Source organism: Carcharodon carcharias, chromosome 8, assembly GCF_017639515.1.
Source record: "Carcharodon carcharias isolate sCarCar2 chromosome 8, sCarCar2.pri, whole genome shotgun sequence".
Lineage (NCBI taxonomy): Eukaryota > Metazoa > Chordata > Chondrichthyes > Lamniformes > Lamnidae > Carcharodon > Carcharodon carcharias.
Window position 1 is genome coordinate 126,000,937 of NC_054474.1, and position 23,306 is coordinate 126,024,242.

General features: G+C 44.3%; 2 protein-coding genes across 3 annotated transcripts in view; one reads left to right on the forward strand and one right to left on the reverse strand.

Annotated features, from left to right (window-relative positions):
• Window positions 1-900: 900 nt before the first annotated feature.
• On the reverse strand, window positions 901-9,272 carry mrpl41 (mitochondrial ribosomal protein L41). The gene is made up of 2 exons (XM_041193039.1): window positions 9,118-9,272; window positions 901-2,654 (listed from the first exon to the last, which is right to left on the reverse strand). The coding sequence occupies exon 2, from the start codon at window positions 2,644-2,646 to the stop codon at window positions 2,239-2,241; it is 408 nt and encodes a 135-aa protein (XP_041048973.1). The 5' UTR covers window positions 2,647-2,654; window positions 9,118-9,272; the 3' UTR covers window positions 901-2,238.
• pnpla7b (patatin-like phospholipase domain containing 7b) overlaps window positions 9,208-23,306 on the forward strand; it is a 395,228-nt gene continuing 381,129 nt past the window's right edge. Inside the window, exon 1 of one of the 2 annotated variants that reach the window (XM_041193028.1) lies at window positions 9,208-9,497. In XM_041193028.1, the coding sequence (XP_041048962.1) occupies window positions 9,455-9,497 (43 nt within the window). In that variant the 5' untranslated portion in view covers window positions 9,208-9,454. Of the gene's footprint in view, window positions 9,498-18,887; window positions 19,080-23,306 lie in introns of those variants that run through there. The other variant, XM_041193027.1, reaches the window with a different exon arrangement.

Here is a 23,306-nt window from a genome sequence, read left to right on the forward strand (position 1 = left end):
CTGATGTAAATAGAGAGGCAGGGAAGGAGGGGAAGTATGAACAAAAGGGAAGCTTTTGATAAGACAGAAGGCAGGAGAGCTTAAATGATAAAAGGGATGATGGTGCAATGCAAAAAAATGTTAATAGAATAAGAAACAAAAGATGGATCGAGAGGAAGCGCAAAGACAATAGCAGAATCATCACCACTGGCTCCCATACAAATAGCGGACAATGGTTTTGATCTGAAATTGAACTCAACCTTGAGTCTAGAAGGCTGGCTGCAAAAGATATGGGGCTGTTCCTGGAGGGAAACTCTTTTACCTTCTCCCTACTGTCCAGAGCTGCAAACATGCATTTCAGGTAAGACAAACAGATTTACTTGTACTTTCAATTTACTATATTCACTGCTCGCAATGCAGTCTCTTCTACATAGGGGAGATCAAACTTAGATTGGTGGACTGCTTTGTGGAACATCCATGTTCAACTCACAAGTGTGACCCTGAGTTTCAGATCACTTGTAGTTTTAATATAAAGATGTTAGTGAGAATGGGGCAAAGCATTAAAATGACAAGCAACCAGAATACCAAGGCCATGCATGAAAGCTGAATGCAGTTGTTTGATGAAGTGATCACCTGATCTGTGTTTAGCCCCTCTAATGTAGAGGAGACTGTGTACAGAGAATATGGTACAAGTAAATTGCTGTTTAACTGTAAGGAATATTGGGGACCCCAACCATGGGAGGAAAAAAGATTATTTCCCTAAAGTTTTCTAGTTCTGTTGAAAGCACATTAACTTTATTTCCCTCTCCACTGATCTCCAGTATATGCAGTAGTAATCTACACTTAAATTAATTTGGTAATTACAAGAGAAAAGTATGAGTAGGTGCATTTTGGTAGGATGAACAAAGAGACTACATCTGCTTTAGAAAATGAGTTTTAATGGGCTAGAAGAACAAAGGGATCCAGAAGTGCACATTCTCAAATCATTGAACATAATGCAAGTTAATGGCCATAAAATTGCAAACAAAACACTGGGGTTCATTCCTAGAGGGACAGAATTGAAAAGCAGGGAGTTATGGTAAACTTGTGGGGAGCCTTAAATAAAAGCAAAAAACTAGCTACTGGAAATCTGAAATAAAATTAGAAAATGCTGGAAAAACTCAGCAAGTTTGGCAACATCTCTGGAGAGAGAAACCGTTAACATATCAAGTCTCTATGACTTCAAGAGCTGAAGAGTCATATGGACTCGATGTCAACTAAGCTATTGTGTGGAACCTCAGTAAGATTACATTTAGAATATTGTGAGCAGCTCTGGATTCTATATTATAAAAAGATTTATAAGGATGATATCAGAACTGGGAGGTTATAAATCACCAAGAAAAACAATACATTGCAGGGGTATTTTCTCTAGAAAAGAGCAGGCTGAATGTGGTCAAAGCTAGTCAAATTCAGTAGGGAGTCAAGTAGCACTCAAGCACATAGTTAGAATATGGAACTTGCTACTGTGATTAATAGTTGAGGTGAATTGCATAGATGCATTCAAGGGGAAGCTAGATAAATACGTCCATCAAGCTGCACCACACTTTGAGTCAAACATCTTAATGATAAGGCAGAACAGCAGCAGAGAAGGAAAGAAAAGGAAGCAAATCCTGCAGTCCTAATCCCACCACTTGGTGGGATATCCTGGTGTCCAAAAATCTGGATCAAGAATCAGCCCGTACAGTCACATGAAAACCCAAGGCAGAAACTTGCAACCCTGAGCAGATGTCATCATTTAAGCGAGGGACAGCCAACGACAGCTATTTGGTTACATCTGAAACTAGGCTCTTAAATCTGAACAGAGCAAACTACATAAGCATGAGTGGCAATTTGGCTAAGGTAGATGGAAAACTAGATTCAAAGATGTCATTAATGGTAAACATTTCAAGAAATCACAATTTACAACAAATATACATTGCTCTAAGGAATAAAAACACCATGGAAAAAGTAGCTAATGAGAAGTTAAAGATATTATTGGAATTTAGAAAAACACTGGGAGAACTTTACATCTGGTGTTGTGTTGCTGAATTCTAATGAAAGATGAGGTTTAATTAGGTAATTCTGGTAGCAACAAAACCACACACCAACCTTGTTGGCATAAACACAGAAGAGCTGGAATGTCAGGTTTTGACATTTCTTTCCAGCAAAACTATAATCACATAGATGGCTATCACTTCCTACTTATCTCTCAATTCAGTATAGCAAACAATGCAGTTCATATTACCGCACATAATTTTTTGGAAACAGTTGGAAAAGCTTGCCCTCCTGTGTTGGTTCAAAGCCATATTTTTCAAGGTTGTTCAGGTCAAAATTCCCTTCCTGAAAGTCCTTTTCTATTTGTGGAGCAACTGTTTCTGTGAAGAGTTTCTTGGCTGTCAGGGGTTGCTCTGTTCCTCTTGGTGCTTTGTAAGACACATAGGGTTTCAGTTTAAAACCTTCTAAATTGGGGACTACAAACTCAGGCACCATTTTTCTGATCTTTACAAACTTGCCGCTGGAAGTAATAATCCCTGCTGGTTTGGCTCCCCGGGACTTATAGAAACTGCGGGGTCCACGCTTGCTTGTGAGTTCTGCTGTCCGATCAGCTCCACGCACCAAACCCCGAGCCAGATTTGACAATAATCCCATGATTATACCTAACAAAGATAGATACAGGAATCATGAGTGATCTGAACAACTCCTAAAGGCACAGCCTTTCACAAATACCCTCCAAAAGTAGCTGATTTTGTTGCCAGTTCAAAAATCAGAAAAATTGCTCACAAAGGAATGAAGAAGCAGCAACATTCAAAAAGGCGATTAAGTGGGGGAAAGATCTCAAAGCGATTCCATTCATTTCGACAAAGTTACTCAAACCAACTTCAAGATAACCAACAAAATGCAACTGCATTTAGTACAAAAGCAGCCTGCTTGATTGGCATCCCATCCACCAACTTAAACATTCAGTCTCTCCATCACCAATGCACAGTGGCAACAATGTGTACCATCTACAAGATGCACTGCAGCAATTTGTCAAGGCTCCATCAACAGCACCTTCCATAACCTCTCTCACCCAGAAGAAAGAGGACAGCAAACACGTGAAAAAATTGCCACCTGCAAGTTAGCACCAGCATTTTGAAGGAATTCAGTACACCATGGGACAGTCTTTTAAAAAAGCAGCCCCCATTTTGTGACAAAAAAATTTCCCAAAAATTGCAGAAAAAAGTTACTCAGACCTCGAGTAGTTTTATTACTGGATCATTTATCACTCAACCAGTCCCTTACCTCCACCCTTATCCCAGCAAGTTTTTAACATCTCATAACAACCTTGTCCCCTGTTTCATTCTCATCTTTGCTGCCTTGGTACAGAACTGGTGCAGTCATCCATACTAGATCTGGTTGAACCACAAAGTGCTTTGGGCCTCTTCTCTTGTCAAAACTATCCAGATACTCCAGAATCATTCTGGTAAGCAGATATAACCCTGGCTTCTCTTAAGCATGTTATCATGTCTTTAGCTCCCTACCAACATTTTGGCCAACCAGGTATCTAACACATGCAAAGAACCTGAATTCACTGAGAAATCCAGAGTCTCTGCTTGAAATGTTGAGTACCCCTCCTCACTACAGGGGCAGTCCTTTCTTACATTGACACATGAGTATTTATCAGAGGGATAGCCAGAGCTATAACTATTGGGACTTCTAAGTGTGTGAAAATGTAGTGCAGGATTTTGAAGGAACAGCAATATAGTTCCAAGTTGGGATGGTGTGACTTGGAGGGCAACTTGCAGGTGGCAATTTTTTCACGTGTTTGCTGTCCTCTTTCTTCTGGGTGAGAGAGGTTATGGAAGGTGCTGTTGATGGAGCCTTGACAAATTGCTGCAGTGCATCTTGAGAATGGTACACATTGTTGCCACTGTGCATTGGTGATGGAGAGACTGAATGTTTAAGTTGGTGGATGGGATGCCAATCAAGCAGGCTGCTTTTGTACTGGATGGTGTTGAGCTTTGAGAATGTAGTTGGAGCTGCACTTATGCAGGAAAACGGGGAGTATTCCATCACACTCCTGACTTGTGCCTTGAGAGCCTTTCACTGCAGAATACCCATCCTCTGACTTGCTGTTGCAGCCACAGTATTTATATGGTTAGTCCAGTTGGTTTGCTGGCCAATGGTGATCTCAGGATGTTGAATGTGCGGGGATTCAGCAATGGTAATGTCATTGAAAGTCAAGGGGAAATGGTTAGATTATTTTTGGAGATGCTCATTGCCTGACACTTAAGTGGCAAGTGACATACGTACTACCATCAGCTAAAGCCTGAATGTTGTCCAGATCTTGCTGCATGCTGGCAGGGATTGCTTCATTAACTGCAGAATTCCAAATGGTGCTGAACATTGTGCAATCATCAGCAAACATCTCCACTTCTGACCTTATGATGGAGGAAGGTCATTGATGAAGCAGCTGAAGGTGGCTGGGCCTAGGACACTGCCTGAGGAACTCCTGCAGTGATGTCCTGGAACTGAGCTGATTGATCTCCAACAACCACAACCATCTTCCTTTGTGCTAGGTATGACTCCAACCAGCAGAGAGCTTTCCCCCCCGATTCCCATTGACTCCAGTTTTTCTAGGGCTCCTTGATGCCACAACATGTCAAATGTTGCCTTGATATCAAGGGCAGTCACTCTCACCTCACCTCTTGAGTTCAGCTCTTCTGTCCATGTTTGAACTAAGGCTATGAGGGCAGGAGCTGAGTGGCCCTGGTAGAGCAATGGTGAGTAGGTTATTGCTGTGTAAGTGCCGCTTGATAACAGTGTCGACGACATCATGTATCTCTGTTGATGAATGAGAATAGACTGATTGGATGGTAATTGGCCGGGTTGGATTTGCCCTTTTTAGGGACAGGACGTACCTGGGCAACATTCCACATTGTCAAGTGGATGCCAGTGTTGTAGCCGTACTGGAACAGCTTGGCTAGGGGTGCAGCAAGTTTTGGAGCCTGAGTCTTCAGTACTATTACTGGAATATTGTCAGGGCCCATTACCTTTTTTCAGTATCCAGTGCCTTCAGCTGTTTCTTGATATCATGTGGAGTAAATTGAATTAGTTGAACATCAGCATCTGTGATGCTCAGGAGGCTTAGATGGATCATCCACTTAGCACTTCTGGCTGAAGACATTTGCAAATGCTTCAGCCTCGGCTTTTCACTCGTGGTGGGCTTCGCCATCATTGAGCATGGGGACATTTATAGAGCCTCTTCCTCAGGTTAGTTGTTTAATCGTCCACCACCATTGACGACAGGATGTGGTAGGACTGTCGACTTTTGATCTGAACCAAGGTTGGTTGCCTGGCTTGATCATAATATTAATGAGGAATATGCTGGATGATGAGGTTACAGATTTTGACAGATTACGATTCTACTGCTGCTGATGGCCTATAGCACCCCGTGCATACCCAGATTAAGCTGCTGGATCTTTTGAGTTTATTCCATTTAGTGTGGTTATAGTGCCACACAACATGATGAATGGTGCCCTCGGTATGAAGATGGAACTTTGTCTCCACAAGGACTGTACAATGATCACTTCAACCACTGTCATGGACAACTGCACCTGTGTCAGGTAGGTTGACGGGGTCGAGGTCAAAATCCATTAGGCTTTTCCCTCGTTTTGGTTTTCTAGCCACCTCTGCAGCTATGTACTTTGGGACTTGACTAGCTTGGTCAGTATTGGTGTTGCTGAGCCACTCCTGGTGATGGACAATGAAGTCACCCACCCAGATTACCTTCTGCACTTCCCTCAGTGCTTCTTCCAAGTGACCTGTGTTTGACTGGATGCCAAGAGATGAAATGGAGTCTGACATCAATGTTAAGGAGTCGCAGGGGCAGACCCTCCTGACTGTATCCCATTAGCTGCAACCTTTGGTGGGTCTGTTCTGCTGGCACGACAGGACATATCCAGGGATGGTGATGGAGGACTCTGGGACATTTACTTAAAGGAGTCATTCTGTGCATATAACCAGATCAGGCTGTTGTCTGATTAGTCTAGGGACACCTCTCTGAATTTTAGCACATGTCCCCAAATGTTAGTGAGTACACAGGAATAGGAGTAGTCCATTCAGCCCTTCGAGCCTGCTCCACCATTCAACTAGATCATGCCTGATCACCTACCTCAATGCCACTTTCCTGCGCTATCCCCACACCCCTTGATGTCATTAGTATCTAGAAATCTACTGATCTCAGTCTTGAACATGCTCGATGACTGTGCTCCACAGGCCTCTGGGGTAGAGAATTATAAAGACTCACCGCCCTCTGAGTGAAGAAATTCCTCCTCTTCTCAGTACTAAATGACTTGCCCCTTATTCTGAGACTATGTCCCCGGCTGTAGACCTTCCCCCACAACCAGGGGAAACATCCTTTCTGCATCTAGTTTGTCTTGAGAATTTTGTAAGTTTCAATGAGATCATTTTGCCTTCTTCAAAACTCTGGAGAATATAGACCCAGTCTCCTTAATCTCTCCTCAGGACAGTCCTGTCACCCCAGTGTTTAGTCTGGCGAACCTCCGCTGCACTTCCTCCATGGCAAGTACTTCGTTCTTTGGGTAAGGAGACAAAAACTGTACACGATATTCCAGTTGCAGTCTCACCAAGGCTCTATAAAATTGAAGCAAGCCATCTATCTGCATGTTAGCTTTGTGACTTATGAACAAGGACACCAGGTCCCTTTGGACATCAACACTTCCCAATCTCTTACCATTCAAGAAATACACTGCACTTCTGTTCCTCCCACCAAAATGAATAACCTCACACCTATCCACCTTATGTTCCATCTGCCATGTTCCTGCCCACACACTAAGCTGTCCAAATCCCCTTGAAGCATCTTTGCATCCTGCTCATAACTCACAATCCCACTTAGTTTTGTGTCATCTGCAAATTTGGAAATATTACATTTGGTCCCCACAACCAAGTCGTTGATATAGATTGTGAATAGCTGGGCCCCAACCACCACCCTGGTCCCTCAGGATAGTGCCATGGCCCAACCATCTTCAGCTGCTTCATCAATGATCTTTCTTCCATCATAAGGTCAGAAGAGGGGATTTTCGCAGATGACTGCGCAATGTTCAGCACCGTTTGCGACTCCTCAGATACTGAAGCTGTACATGTCCAAATGCAGCAAGACCTGGACAATATCCAGGCTTGGGCTGACAAGTGGCAAGTAACATTCGTGCCACACAAGTTTCAGGCAATGACCATCTCCAACAAGGGAGAATTCAACCATCACCCCTTGATGTTCAATGGCATTACAATCACTGGATCCCCCACTATCAACTCCTGCGTTTTACCATTGACCAGAAACAACTGGACTAGCCATATAAATACTGTGGCTAGAAGAGCAGGTCAGAGGCTAGGAATTGTATGACGAGTAACTCACCTCCTGACTCCCCAAAGCCTGTCCATCATCTATGAGGCACAAGTCAGGAGTGTGATGGAATACTCTCCATTTGCCTGGATGAGCTCCCACAACACTCATGAAGCTTGACACCAGCCAGGACAAAGCAGCCTGCTTGATTGGCATAACATCCACAAACATTCACTTCCTCCACCACCGATGCACAGTAGCAGCAGTGTGTACCGTCTACAAGATGCCTTGCAGTAATTCACCAAGGCTCCTTCGACAGCACCTTACAAACACACAGCCACTATCATCTAGACGGACAAGGGCTGCAGATAGATATGAACCCCACCTGGCAGTTCCCCTCCAAGGCATTCACCATCCTGACTTGGAACTATAATAGGCATTCTTTCACTGTCGCTGGGTCAAAACCTTGGAACACTCTCCCTAACAGCACTGTGGGTGTACCTGCACTACATGAGCTACAGCGGTTCAAGAAGGCAGCTCACCACCACCTTCTCAAGGGCAACTAGGGATGGGCAGTAAATGCTGGTCCTGCCAGCGATGCCCACATCCTGTGAATGAATTTTTTAAAAAGCACTGGTCTTTGTGGTACCCCACTAGTCACAGCATGCCAATCTTAGTGTTTAAATGACTCATTTATTCCTACTCTCTGTTTTCTGTCCGTTAACCAATCCTAAATCCATGCTAGAATATTATCCCATATGTTCTAATTTTGTTTACTTAACCTCCAGTGTGGGACCTTATTGAGAGCCTTCTGAAAATCCAAATACACCACATCCACCACTTCCCCCAAATTTATGCTGCTAATTACATCGTCAAAAATCTCCAACAGCTTTGTCAAACATGACTTCTCTTTCAAAAATCTATGCTGACTTCCCAATCAGATCATTACTTTCTAAGTATCCAGTCATCACATTCTTTAATAATAGATTCCCCTATTTTCCCTACTACTGACATCCGGCTAACAGGTTTGTGGTTTCCCCATTTACTTGCTCCCTCCTTTGTTAAACAATGGGGTTACATATGCAACCAAACTTTTGCAGGGCTGCTTGTGCCTTTTATGCTTGGTTGACATCGGGTGGTCTGTTTGGTTTTATTCTTGTTAAACCTTTTGGTAGCAGTTAGCTACAACTGAGTAGCTTGCAATGCCATCCCAGAGGACAATTAAGAATCACGCACATTCCTGTGGTTTGGGATAAGGTTCCTTCTCTAAAAAGATCCAGCAGTTTCAAGGCCATCATTACTCTTTCTAGATAAAAGCAAAAAACAGTGAAAGCTGGAAATCTGAAACAAAAAGAAAAAATGCTGGAAAAACTCAGCAGGTCTGACAGCATCTGTGGAGAGAGAAACAGAGTTGACGTTTCGAGTCCATACGACCCTTCTTCAGAGCTACGGAGAAGTAGCAATGTGATGGAATTTGTACTGTTTAAGGGGGGTGGAGCGGGTGAAGCTGGATAGAAGGCCAGCGATAGGTGAGGGCAAAGGAGAGATTGACAAAGATGTCATGAACTAAAGGACACAGGGAATGTTAATGGTAGTGGTAAGGGCTAAAGAATGTGGTGATAGTGGCACTAGAAATTCTTGATATGATGTAGGGCATCAGAGGAATCACCGGGGAAACGGCAGCCACAGGCTTCCCTGCTGCTTTAGGCCCTATCAGCCTGAATGACCCCCTTCGCCCTTCCAGCACCACCCACACTCTCACTGCTCCCTCTCCGTACCTCTGTCTTACTCTCCCCGCCTCCCGAGCCCGGTCTCTCAGCCTCCCGTTCTCTCTTTCTTTCTCTCTCACCCACAGCCGATCACCTCCAACCGCCCTCTGCTCTGCTCTCCTCCGCCGACCATGCAGCAAGCTGCGCTGCCACTGGCTGCCCTGGACTTGTCCAATCGTCATTGGCCTTGCTTCCGCCGGTGTGGGAAGCGGCCAATCAGGAGGCGGTCTACCTGCGCAGCACAACAACGGGCTGTGTTGGGTCAGAGGGAGGAGGAGCGGGGCCTTTGGGGCAACGGGAGCGGACACGGACAACCGTGGACTGGTGGGTGGACAACCCAGAGGCCATGGAGACCGGGCCGCCAGATCCAGAGATGATGTTCGACCCAGGTACTGAATCATGTCTCCTTTTTAAACTGGGGCCTCAGCCTGATAACAAACCGGTAAAAAAGTCTCCTTTTGACCCGGGTAAAAACTCACAATTTTGACACACGTAAAAAAAAACAGACAGGATTTAAACCACCCCCGGACTCAGGTCCCGGATATAAATTCCTCCAGACCCAGTTGTAAACTCCTCTACACCTGGGTATAGCCCCGCCCCGTCCTAGGTATAAAGTTCTCAAATGTGGGCATAAACCCCACCAGATGAAAGTATAAAATCCCAGACAAGGGCATAAACCAGGCATAACCTCTCCCCAGGTATAAACTTACTCCCTCCCTTCCTCCCAATATAAACTCCCTCAGATCCAAATATAAAGCAAGCCCCCCTCACACAGGTGTATACACCCCTCCCCCAAACCTAACCAGACTCAGTTATAACCCACATCCCATGAATGAATTAAAAAAACTGCCCCAGACAGGGACATAAACCCTCCTAGACCTGGGTATAAGCCATTCAGACCTAGGAATAAATCCCCCACACCCAGTTACAACCCTCCCAACACCTGGGTATAAAGCCTCTACATCCTGCTATTAACTCCTCCACCAATACTGTTTCACCTGGGTATTTTGTGATGCAAGGCCAGGATTTATTGCCCATATGAAAAGAAGCTTGTGAGCTGCCAGCTTGAACTGCTGCAATCCTTTTGTTGTAGTTACGCCCACAGTACTGTTAGGGCGTTCTGAGATTTTGAACCAGTGACAGTGAAGAAATGGTGATATAGTTCCAAGTCAGCATGGTGTGTGTCTTGGAGGGGAACTTGCAAGTGGTGATGTTCCCATGCATCTGCTGCCTTTGTTCTAGGCGGTAGAGGTTGTGGGTTTGGAAGGTGCTGTTCAAGAAGCCATGGTGAATTGCTGCAGTGCATTTTTAGATGGTGTAGCAGTATTGTAACTGGACTTGTGATCTAGAGACCCAGATAACGCTCTGGGAACCCGGGTTCGAATTCCGCCACGGGTGGAATTTGAATTCAATGAAAATTTGGAATTAACAGTCTAATGATGACTATGAAACCATTGTCGATTGTCATAAAAACCCATGCTGGCCTTACCTGGTCAGGCCTACATGTGACTCCAGACCCACAGGAATGTGGTTGACTCTTAAATACCCCCTGAACAAGGGCAATTAGGGATGGGCAATAAATGCTGGCTTAGCCAGCGATGCCCACACCCTGTGAACAAATTTAAAAAAGCAGCGCTGCCACTAATTGCCGGTGGTGGAGAGAGTGAATGTTTAATGTGTTGGAGTCAATTGGTTGCTTTGTCCTGAATAGTATTGAGCTTCTTGTTGGAGGCACACTTGGTCAGGAAAGTGTAGAGTGTTGCATCTAACTACTGAGTTGTGCCTTGTAGATAATGAACAGGCTTTGGGGAGTCAGGAGGTGAGTTACTTGCCGCAGAAGAACCAACCTCCCTGTTGCTTGCCATTTTAACACTCCACCTGCTCTCTTGCCCACATGTCTGTCCTTGGCTTGCTGCATTGTTCCAGTGAAGCCCAATGTAAACTGGAGGAATAGCACCTCATCTTCCGACTAGGCACTTTACAGCCTTCCGGACTGAATATTGAATTCAACAACTTTAGATCTTGAACTCCCTCCTCCATCCCCATCCCCTTTCTGTTTCTTCCCCCTTCCTTTTGTTTTTTCCAATAATTTATATAGATTTTTCTTTTCCCACCTATTTCCATTATTTTTAAATCTTTTATGCCCTGCTAGTCTTTCCACCCCACCCCCACTAGAGCCATACCTTGAGTGCCCTACCATCCATTCTTAATTAGCATATTCATTTAGATAATATCACCACCTTCAACACCTCTGTGTTCCTTTGTTCTTTTGTCTGTGATATCTTTTGATTATCTGCTCCTATCACTGCTTGCTTGTCCCTACAACCACATCACCCCCCACTTCTCTTTCTCTCTCTCTCTTCTCCCACCCCCCCCATCTTAAACCAGCTCATATTTCACCCTCTCCTTATGTTCACTCAGTTCTGTTGAATGGTCATGAGGACTCGAAATGTCAACTCTTTTCTTCGCCGCCGATGCTGCCAGACCTGCTGAGTTTTTCCAGGTAATTCTGTTTTTGATTTGGACTTCCAGCATCCGCAGTTTTTTGTTTTTATTCCAGCCTCTGATCTGCTCTTGTAACCATAGTTCCAATCCCTGTGGGCTTACTGTAAACTAATATAACCAAACTTATCAACTGGCCCCCGTATGAAGAAGTTACCAACAGGATTTCACTTCTTGTAACTTTTACTTCAACACAAATCAAAACCAACATGGGTGAAACATGGGGTGGAATTTTATGGCCCCTCCCATCGGTGGGATTTTCCAGCCCTGCAAAAGTCAATGGACTTTTGAACTGCATTTTCCAGCCCCGCCCCCACCACGACAGGGCTGTAAAATTCCACCCATGAATTCACAGGCAAATTTCACTTCAAGTAATTGATACAACAAATATACAACACAACCATGTACATTTCCCTTCAGTATGTATGGCATTACATTACTACACAGTTCCACAATATGCTGTCCTTTATTCCTCAGGGCAGGCTTTGAGTCCTAGCCGACGACAGCTTTCACCCCTGTGTTCACAGGTTATCTTCAGCAAGGTATAGTTCTACAAACCCTCTCTTCCTTTGGTCATGATATTAACACTCCATTTTGGATTTTGACCACTTCTGGTAAAATACTCAACTCTTTAGTGTCTCCGAGCTATTTTCACAATCTTCCAGGTTTTAGACCTTTTTTTAAGCCTGGTCACAAGAGTGCCTCCAAGAGCTCCTGGATCTGTGTGCTGATCACCTTCTGTTTCCAGCTCTCCTTTATGTCTGGCGACACACCTTCTGTCTTGTCTTCCTGTTGCTACAGCTTCCAGATCGAGAGTTGCCAGGTCACATGGACCAATATTTCTTATTATTCAAGAAAATTACAACTGATCTTTTTAATGATGCAAATTCTTAAAAGTTCTTTTCATAAAAACAGTTACAGGTTCCACTGAAAGACTTTTTAAAGAAATTACGAATTTTCTTTACTGTACTGCTTCTGGGTCAGGGGCCATCACACAGTTTTTATGAGTGGTCCAGTTAAGTTTCTGGTCAATGATAACCCCCAGGATGTCGATGGTTGGGGTTTCAGCGATGGTAATGCTATTGAATGTCATGGGGTGGGGTGGGGGGTGGGGGTTGCGGGTGGGGGTGGTGGGGGGTGGATAGTTAGATTCTCTCTGAGATGGTCTTTGCCCGGCACTTGTGTGACATAAGTGTTACTTGCCACTTATTAGCCAAAACCTGAATGGTATCCAACAAGGGTCAAAGTAAGATTTTTTTTTGAGGGCTCTATTTGAGTTTCTCTCGCGTTTCCTTTATTCATTTTTGCTAACTCCTTCATTAAGTAATGCAGTCATTTAGTAAAATAACTTTCTGTATTTATGTTGAATTTTTTAAGGATTTCCTTCTTAAGATAGGTGAGATGGCACAAAAACCAAATGGAAAGACTCTATAATATATAACAGCTCAATGAGCTAATCAAATCTCAAGCCAAGGATTAATCAGATCAAAATTGTATGCTAGTATGTATCAATGCTAGCTTAAAAATTTATTTTGCAAAGTAATGCCTTTATTTGGCAACACAGACACATGGCTTGTGCAATAGTGGTTCAAAACCAGAACAGAACCATATGAAAAGTGGGTAACAGCAGTTTTGATTGAAATAAATATTCCATATAATCCAAAAGTAGCAAATACTCATCTATAATGTCTATACAGATTATTAAGTCCATACGAAAAGTCTTTGTTCATCACCTAAATACAATTCCAAATTTGTAGTAATAAACTAAGATCAGATTCATCTAAAATTTTTACAATGAACCAGAAATTAGACAGGCTTAGGTAGGTTAGCAAAAGTATTTTACTAAAAGACCAAACTGATTTGCATGGTTCTCTTTTCATGTCTCATTGTCTAATGCATATGGGCACAGACTGCTTCCTGTGAATGGTACTGAACACTGCAATTATCAGTGAATATCTTATGATGGAGGGAAGGTCATTTTATTTATTCTTTCATGAGATGTGGGTGTCGCTGGCAAGGTCAGCATTTATTGCAAATCCCTAATTGCCCTTGAACTCAGTGACTTCCTAGGCCCTTTCAGAGGGCAGTTACGAGTCAACCACATTGCTGTGGACCTGGAGTCACATGTAGGCCAGACCAGATAAAGGATGGAAGATTCCTTCTCTAGAGGGGCATTAGTGAATGAGATGGGTTTTTACGATGATAGTTTCATGGTCACCATTACTGAGACTAGCTTTCAATTCCAGATTTTAATAACAATTCAAATTCCACCAGCTGCCATGGTGGGACTTGAGCCCATGTCCCCCGAGCATTAGCCTGAGCCTCTGGGTTACTAGTCCAGTGATATCACCACAACTTTACCTACTCTCCATTGATAAAGCAGCTGAAGATGGCTGGGTCTAGAACACTACCCTGAGGATTTCCTGCAGTGATATTCTGGAGTTGAGATGAATAGCCAACTAAAACCATCTTCCTTTGTGCTTGGTATGACTCCAGCCAGTAGGAAAGTTTCCCCTGATTCCCATTCACGTCAGTTTTGCTCAGGCTCCTTGGTGCCTCACTCAGTCAAATGCTACCTTGATGTCAAGGGCAGTCACTCTGATCTCACCTCTGGAATTCAGCTCTTTTGTCCATATTTGGAAGAAGGATGTTGTCGCGACTCACTGAGGATAGTGCACTGCATTGTCAAGCCTCACTGCTCCCTGAGTGCAACAAATGTGGGAAAAGTTTGATCAACCCACCTAATTGTTTAATTTAGGTTAACAGAATATGAGCACCAGGCTTGTAAACTTAATAAGTAAATAACTGTTTATTGAGCAAATTGTCTTTAACCAGTGGCAAAAGAAAGAAATATGAACTGCTAATTTCTAACTCTATAATCTAAACTCTACCCCTTCTTAAATCCCAATACACACACATACAAGATACATAAGACACACAAAAATATGGATTTTAAGGGTGGGATAAAACAGTTCAATAGCACCAATTCCGGAGTACAGGATTTGATTGGTTGATTTTGACTGATGTCTTCCAAATTCCTTTCAGTTCTTTGTTGATTACATGAGGTGGTCTTCCACCACCTTCAGTCTTTAGTTCACTGGTTGAGCACTTGCTTTTCAATGTCTCTAATGGTGCTTTTCCCCTTTGCCTCTTGACAGGGGTTTTCAGAGAGAGACCAGGCTATAGAGATATGAGGAGGAAAAAACCAGCTAGCTATTACTGTAGTATTACTGGAACCTGACACACACAGAAGTAAGAGGTTCTATGTCTTTTCCCTTTTCAGGCTAGGAGCTATCCTGCTGCACTGCTATCATACAACCCTGGTCACTTGGTCAGGAGCCAATTAAAATGCTGTTTCCAGGCATTTCCCTATTAGGCTAGACTCCTCCTCGGCACCATCCTTTCATGGTACACTCTGTTGCAGGACAGCAACATTGTATATATCCCTCACACTGTTCCAGTAGACATGTCCTTCAAACTGCAGCCTTTGTAATTTTAATCCACAGTCGAACAGAAATAAAAAAAAATGCTCTTTACGTTTTTTTAATCATTCATGGGATGTGGGCTTCGCTGCCTGGGCCAGCATTTATTACCCCTCCCTAGTTACCCTTGAGAAGGTGATGGTGAGCTGCCTTCTTGAACAGCTGCAGTCCATGTAGTGTGGGTACACCAACATTGCTGTTAGGAAGGGCGTTTCAGGATTATGACCCAGCGACAGTGAAGGAACAGCGATATATTTCCAAGTTAAAATGGTGAGTGACTTGGAATGGAACTTCTAGGTGGTGCTGTTCCTGTCTATCTGCTGCCCTTGTCCTTCTAGATGGTAGTGGTCGTGGCTTTGGAAGGTGTTGTTTAAGGAGCCTTGGTGAATTCCTACAGTGCATCTTGTAGATGGTACACTGCTGTTACTGTCTTTCGGTGGTGGAGGGAGTGAATGTTTGTGGATGTGGTGCCAATGAAGCGGGTTGCTTTGTCCTTGATGGTGTTGAGCTTCTTGAGTGTTTTGGGAGCTGCATTCATCCAGGCAAGTGGGGAGTATTCCACCACACTCCTGACTTGTGCCTTGTAGATGGTGGACAGGCTTTGGGGAGTCAGGAGGTGACTTACTCATCACACTATTCCTAGCCTCTGACCTGCTCTTGTAGCCTCAGTATTTATATGGCTAGTCTAGTTCAGTTTCTGGTCACTGGTAACCCCCAGGATGTTGATAGTAGGGGATTCGGTGGTGTTAATGCCATTGAACATCCAGTGGCGTTGGTTGGATTCTCCCTTGTTGGAGATGATCATTGCCTGACACTTGTGTGGTGCGAATATTACTTGCCACTTGTCAGCCCAAGCCTGGATATTGTCCAGGTCTTGCTGCATTTGGACATGGACTGCTTCAGTATCTGAAGAGTCGCAAATGGTTTTGAACATTGTGCAATCATCAGCGAACATCCCCACTTTCAACCTTATGATGGAAGGAAGGTCATTGATGAAGCAGCTGAAGATGATTGGTCCGAGGGCACTCCCCTGAGGAACTCCTGCAGCTGAGATGACTGACCCCGAACAACCACAACCATCTTACTTTATGCTAGGTATGACTCCAACCAGCGGAGAGTTTTCCCCCGACTCCAGTTTTGCTAGGGCTCCTTGATACCACACTCGGTCAAATGCTGCCTTGATGTCAAGGGCACTCACTCTCATCTCACCTTGGGAGTTCAGCTCTTTTGTCCATGTTTGAACCAAGGCCGTAATGAGGTCAGGAGCTGAGTGGCCCTGGCGGAACCCAAACTGGGCATCAGTGAGCAGGTTATTGCTAAGCAAGCACCGCTTGAAGGCACTGTTGATGAACCCTTCCATTACTTTACTGATGATTGAAAGTAGACTGATGGGGCAGTAATTGGCCGGGTTGGATTTGTCCTGCTTTTTGTGCACAGGACATAGCTGGGCAATTTTCCACATAGCTGGGTAGATGCCAGTGTTGTGGCTGCACTGGAACAGCTTGACTAGGGGCGCGGCAAGTTCTAGAGCACACGTCTTCAGTACTATTGCTGGAACATTGTCAGGGCCCATATCCTTTGCAGTATCCAGTGCCTTCAGCTGTTTCTTGATATCACGTGGAGTGAATCAAATTGGCTGAAGATTGGAATCTGTGATGCTGAGGACCTTCGGAGGAGGCCGAGATGGATCATCCACACGCACTTCTAGCTGAAGACTGTAGCAAATGCTTCAGCCTTATCTTTTGCACTACTGTCAAGTCCCCTCCTGACTGTGTACCACTCTCTGACGGTGGGACAGGACATATCCAGGGCTGGTGATGGTGGTGTCTGGGACATTATCTGTAAGGTATGATTCTGTGAGGATGACTATGTCAGCCTGTTGCTTGACTAGTCTGTGAGACGGTTCCCCCGATTTTGGCACTTGACCTCAAATGTTAGCGTGGAGGACTTTGCAGGGTCGACAGGGCTGAGATTGCCATTGTTGTTTCCGGTGTCTAGGTCGATGCTGGGTGGTCCGTCCGGTTTCATTCTTTTTTTGTGACTTTGTAGCAGTTTGTTACAGCTGAGTGGCTTTGTTACAACTCAGGGCATTTAAGAGTCAACCACATTGCTGTGGGTCTGGAGTCAGGTGTAGGCCAGACCAGGTAAGGATGACAGATTTCCTTTAGGGGCATTAGTGAACCAGATGGGTTTTTACAACAATCAACAATGGTTTCATGGTCATGATTAGACTTTTAATTCCAGATTTTCACTGAATTCCAATTCCACCATCTGCATTGGTGGGATTCGAGCCCGGGTCCCCAGAGCATTACCCTGGGTCTCTGGATTACTAGTCCAGCGACAATAACATTATGCCATTGACTCCCCTAATACTGTAATGAGGCCAAGAGCTGAAAGATCATGCTAGAACTTGAAGGGAACATTGATGAGTAGTTCTTGCAAGTGCCGCTTGATAACACTGTGAACGACACCTTCCATCACTTTGCTGATGATTGAGAGTAGACGAATGGGACAGTAAAAGGCTGGATTTTATTTGTCTTGCTTTTTTTGGACAGGACATTCTGGGCAATTTTCTGCTTTGTTGGGTAGATAGAGACTTGCATTTATCTTCCGCCTTTCACGACCACAGGCCACCCAAAATCATTTGCTTTCAATAAAGTACTTTTGTAGCGTAGGAAATTCTGCAGCTAATTTTCACACAGCAAACTTCCACAAACAGCAATATAATAATGACTAAATAATCTATTTTTGTGATGTTATTAGTCTTAGACTTGGTTCCTCCAGTCCATGTGGGACAATGGGCAGCAAGACTCCTCTACCCACACCACCTGTAGCAATCTCTTTTGCTGCAGCCCTGGTGGTGTCCCATTCTTGAGGATCCTCCTTAAATGTACATCACTAGGTCTTTGATTAGCCCCGTCTTCTTCCCCCTACTGCCACTCTGGCAGGGCGTACGCCTGGGAGACAAAGGACATATCCTGCCAGCATCAGTCGTCCCCATCACAATGTCCCACATGTGCCGCTGACCAGTCCTCTGTAGCACTTCTTCGTTAGTGATGCTGTCTTTCCATTTGATACCCAGGATCTTACGTAGGCAGCTGTTGAAATATGTCAAAACTTACATGATAATTTTGCTGTTCTCTTCATTGTCTCACTGGCATAGATTGTGGTTGGTCTTACTAAGGATATGTAGAGTTGTAGCTTCATGGTGGTATTAGATGCCCACACCTTGTCAAACCGCTGGAAGACCAATGCTTCTTTGGTGATTCTTGTGTGGATGTTGATCTCTGCACCATTGTCCCTGGAGATGTTGTTTCCTAGGTAGGGGAAGTGGCCAATATCCTTGATGTTCTGATGCCTGATGGTGATGGGAGGACCTTGCTGTCGTCCAGCCATCATTGTCTTGGTCTTCTCACAACTGACGCATAAAACAACTTTGGCATCTCTACTCTCAAGACTGCTTGTCATGTCTTGGAATACACACGCGATTCTTTGGCAACAGGGTGGTGATGTCTGCGAAAGCCAGGTCTGTCAATTGTGGGTATTGGCATGGGATGCCAAAGCCTGCATCCACCAACACCTTCCTCATGATGCAATCAGTAACCAGGAGGAATGGGGAGTGTACGCAGTCTTGCCATACTCTTGTGTTGCTGTTGAACGAGTTTGTGGTGCCCATGCTGGCCTGGATGCAACAGCTGGAGTCACAGTATAAGGCTTTGAAGATGTTAATATACTGCTCTGGGATGCTGTACTGTCTTGTAATGTACCAGAGTGACTGCAGATGGATGCTGTTGAAAGCTTTGAAATCAATGAAGTTGATAACAAGTGGATTCTGATACTCTAGGCTCTGCCCTATGATGTTGCTGAGCATAAAGATCTGCTTGCTGCATGATCTGCCGCCACAGAAACCTGCCTGTTCTTCAGGAAGGGTACCGTCTACTACTGCTTTCAATCTGTTGAGGAACACCTTGCTGAAGACCTTCCCAGGTACTGACAGTAGTGTTATGCCCCTTTGGTTGTTGCAAAGAAAGGTTCCCTTTCTTTGGTAGCTTGACAATTACTCCTCACTTCCACTCGTCCGGGATGTCCTCCGCAGACCAGATCTTGTTGAACAGGTCCCTGAGGTCTGTTGTAACGCTTTTCTTGCCAGCTTTCAACAGCCCTGCTGAAATCTTGTCGATTCTGGGTGTCTTTGTTGTTCTTAAAGCTCTTGGTGGCTCTTTTGACCTCTGATCTGACAATTTCTCCAGAGTTGACATTCTTGTTGAGGTGCAGTGCTCGAACATCGGACTGGGCTGATTTAGATCTCCACCCAACATGTGCCAATTGCTGTGGCAGAAGGACAGAAGATACTCGCCGTTTCCGATGACCATCCTTGCCGACTTATGGGGCCTGATTGTACCATTCAGTCCTCGCTGATTGCCATCAGGCTTAGCATTGAAGTCACTGATCTGTAGTTTGATATTATAACTGGGTACCTCATCCAGCATCTCCAGCAGTTGGTGGTAGAAGTCATCTTTCTCCTCCATGCCGGCACCTGTTGGTGCGTAAGCATACATGACAGTGATTTTGGTGTGCCTTATGTGGTATCTGGTGGTGATGATACAATAATTTACAGGCTTCCAATCGATTAGTGCTTTTGCTGAGAATCTGTGATCTTCATTGAGGGATAAATATTGATTAGAGCACTGGGGCTATTCTTCAAAATAATGCCAAGGGATCTTTAAGCTCCACCTGGAGAGGGCCTTAGTTTCATGTCTCATCCAAAAGATGCATCTCTGATAGTGCAACACTCACTCAATACTGCACAGGTCAGCCTAGATTTTTGTGCTCAGGTCACAGGGTGGGACTTGAACTCTCAGTTTTTGTTCGCAGAGAAGAAAGTATTGCCAACTGAGCCACAGCTGACACACAGATTCCAGTGTTGTAGCTGTGATGGAACTGCTTGGCTAGGGATGTGGCTCATTTTGGAGCATGAGTCTTCAGTGCTACAGCTAGGGTGTTGTCACAGCCCATAACCTTTGCTGTGACCAATGTGATCAGCTTTTTTTTTTATCATGTGAGATAAATCTAATTGGTTGAAGATTGGCATCTGTGATAGTAAGGGACCTCAGAAGGAGGCCTAAATGGGCTATCCACTCGACACTTCTGGTGGAAGATGGTTGCAATTGCTTCAACCTTGCCTTATGCACTCTCATGCTGCACTTTGTCTTCATTGAATTTGGGGAGGTTCATGGATCCTTGTCCTCCTTTATTTGTCCATCACCATTCATGACTGGATGTGGCAGGACTGCAGAGCTTAGATCTGAACTGTGGTTGTGGTGTTCATCGCTATCAATAGCACGCTACTTATGCTGTTAAGCATGCATCTTGTGCTGTGGCTTCACCAGGTTTTATGTATGTTTGGTGTTGCTCATGGCATACCTCCTGAATTCCTCATTGAACCAGGGTTGATTCCCCCGACTGATGGTAATGGTTGAGTGAAAGGATATGTCAGCCCTTGAGGTTGCAGATTGTATTGGAACACAATTCCACTGCTGCTGATGGCTCACAGTGCCAAATGGATGCCCAGTTTTGAGCTGCTAGATCTGATCTGAATCAATCCCATTTGGCACAGTGGTGGTGCCACACAACACGATGGAGTGTATCCTCAGTGTGAAGACTGGACTCATCCAAAAGTTCTATGGTAGCCACTCCAGCAATATTGTAAAGCATCTGGGACATGTAGGTTGTTGAAGATGAGGTCAAGTAGGGTTTTCCCTTTTGTTAGTTCTCTCAACACCTGCTTCAGGCACAGTCTGGCTGATATGTCCTTCAGGACTCAGCCACTCAGTCAGTTATTGGTGATGAGTGTGGAAGTCTCCCACCCAGAGTACATTTTATGCCCTCAGACCAGCAGTGGTATAGCTGACCATAAACCCTGACAGCTGGGTAGGGTGTACCTGGGTATAAACCTCATACAGTAATAGTGAAGCTGGTTATAAATTCCCACATTAATACATATGTAACTGGGTATAAACTCTGATAATAGTAGTCGTGCATCTGGACATAAACTGGGTGTCGCATCTGTACGGGTGCACTTGGGCAAAAATTCCCTGTTATTGGCATCCAAAAAGCGTCCCCCAATTACATCTATAGGGATAAGTAAAAATTGCAAGAGCTGCTGAATATGGGAGACAGATTAACAGTCTGGCCAACAGCATTCAAATGAAGTCATAACAGCTAAATTTAGCACATGGAATGAACACAGGGCAGATGCTGACCTTCATTGTATTCACATCTCTGCCCATCCATTTACAGAGGGTGGTGGTATTGCAAAATCTTCATTGAGGGGCTATTTGGGGATATGCCTCGGCATGTGCATTGATAACAGAGATAAAAACAAAAAACTGCGGATGCTGGAAATCCAAAACAAAAAATAAAAAACTCAGCAGGTCTGGCAGCATCGGCGGAGAAGAGTACAGTTGACGTTTTGAGTCCTCATGACCCTTCAACAGAACTAAGTAAAAACAAGAGAGGGGTGAAAAATAAGCTGGTTTGGGGGGGGGGGGGGGGGGGGGGGGGGGGGGCGGCGGCGGCGGTCGGGGATAGAGTCCCAACAACCCCCCCCCCCCCCAAACCAGGCCTGGTTCCTTCTTCTGCACTGACCTGACCACAGCCAACTTAGCCCATTGTAGGATGACACTGTTACCTGAGCTTTGGTAAAGTCTGTGATCACTCAGCAGGTTGTCTTGGGATTATGTTTTATTGACTTGTCCTCAGGACTTTGTTGAAATCTGAAACTTCATTAAAAGCTTCACTATTAAAATAAGTGCTTTGATAGGCCAGCATGTTTTGATTTTCTCCTGGCTGATGCTATCTGAGTATTATGATTTATTAAGCTTTTATGCTGACCATGGATTGCAACCAATAACGGTGAAGGATCGCTTGCTGTTCAGGAGACAGCCCTATGCGTATGGGTCCATTCTTACCACCAATTTATATAGTTATCATGGTTTTAAGTGCAAATTCATCAATCAAATTTATCCCAACTTGGATATTGTCCATATAGACTGTGATTCATCCTCACGCTCTTTCTCCTACATATGCCTCTCTTAAGTAACCTGTTGTTTTGTTCTGTCAGACTTTGTTACATGGATGTGTATCTGATGGTGGCCACTCTAATCCTGACTCGCTGCTCTGCTCATTGTAGGCTATTCTAATTATTTTTCAATCTTTAGGAAGAACAATATTTCTGAGTTTTAAATTTTCTTCTGTTCACTTGAGCAATGAATGTAAAAGGCAAAATCATTGTAGATTCTGTCATTCTCAACTTGTCTGGAGCAAAGCCTATTAAGCTGTTTAATGCTAGAGTGAAGTATTGAGGTTACAGATCTCTTTGGTGATGGAAGCGATATATAGATTTGTATTGGTTTATTTGCTAAAGTGTTGATGGTTCACGTGCAATTCTTTCTGTGATCACATTGGCACCAGTGAATAAGCCGAGTACTGACACAGTATGGTGATCATTAGGGGTGTAGCATAAGGATCTTCTCTGAGTGATTCTAATCATGCATTTCACCCTGTTGAAGATTGCTGATTGTAAAACTCTGTTTTTCCCTCCCTAACTAGTCCACCTTAAACCACACATGCTAAGAGAACCAAGTTCCTTACTTTGCAGTGCACCAATACCATTGCTAGTTGGCTTTCCAATTTTCCCTTTGAGTGGGTAAAGGTACAAGATTAAGAATGCTTCCTAGTGGGAGAGAGCAGAGCTTAACTCTGGATCCTCCTCCTGATCAAGATAACTGAGAGAAGATCCTTTTTGTACACCCCTAATGGCGTAGTTGTTGACTGTCCCTCAGTTCAAAGGTGACATCTATTCAGGGTTGTGAGTTTCTGTCTTGGGTCTTCAAGTGACAGAACAGGCTATTTCTCGACCCACAGATCTCCAGGCGCATGGGGTAGGATGTCCCATGAGGTAGTGGAATCTGGAGTATAGGATTTGCTTCTGTTTCTTTCCTACAGTGTCTCATCATTAAGACATTGGAACTTGAAGTATGAGGCAACTTGATGGACAAGTCACCATTCTGAGTGATTGGTAGTGAGCTCCTTCCTGTCATTGATATCAATGCCACTGCGCTTCAAGGAGAACTTTAGAGTGTCTTTGAAGTGTTTTCCTTGTTCTCCCCAGGAATGTTGGCTGATTGAGAGTTGAGACAACAGGACCTGGCG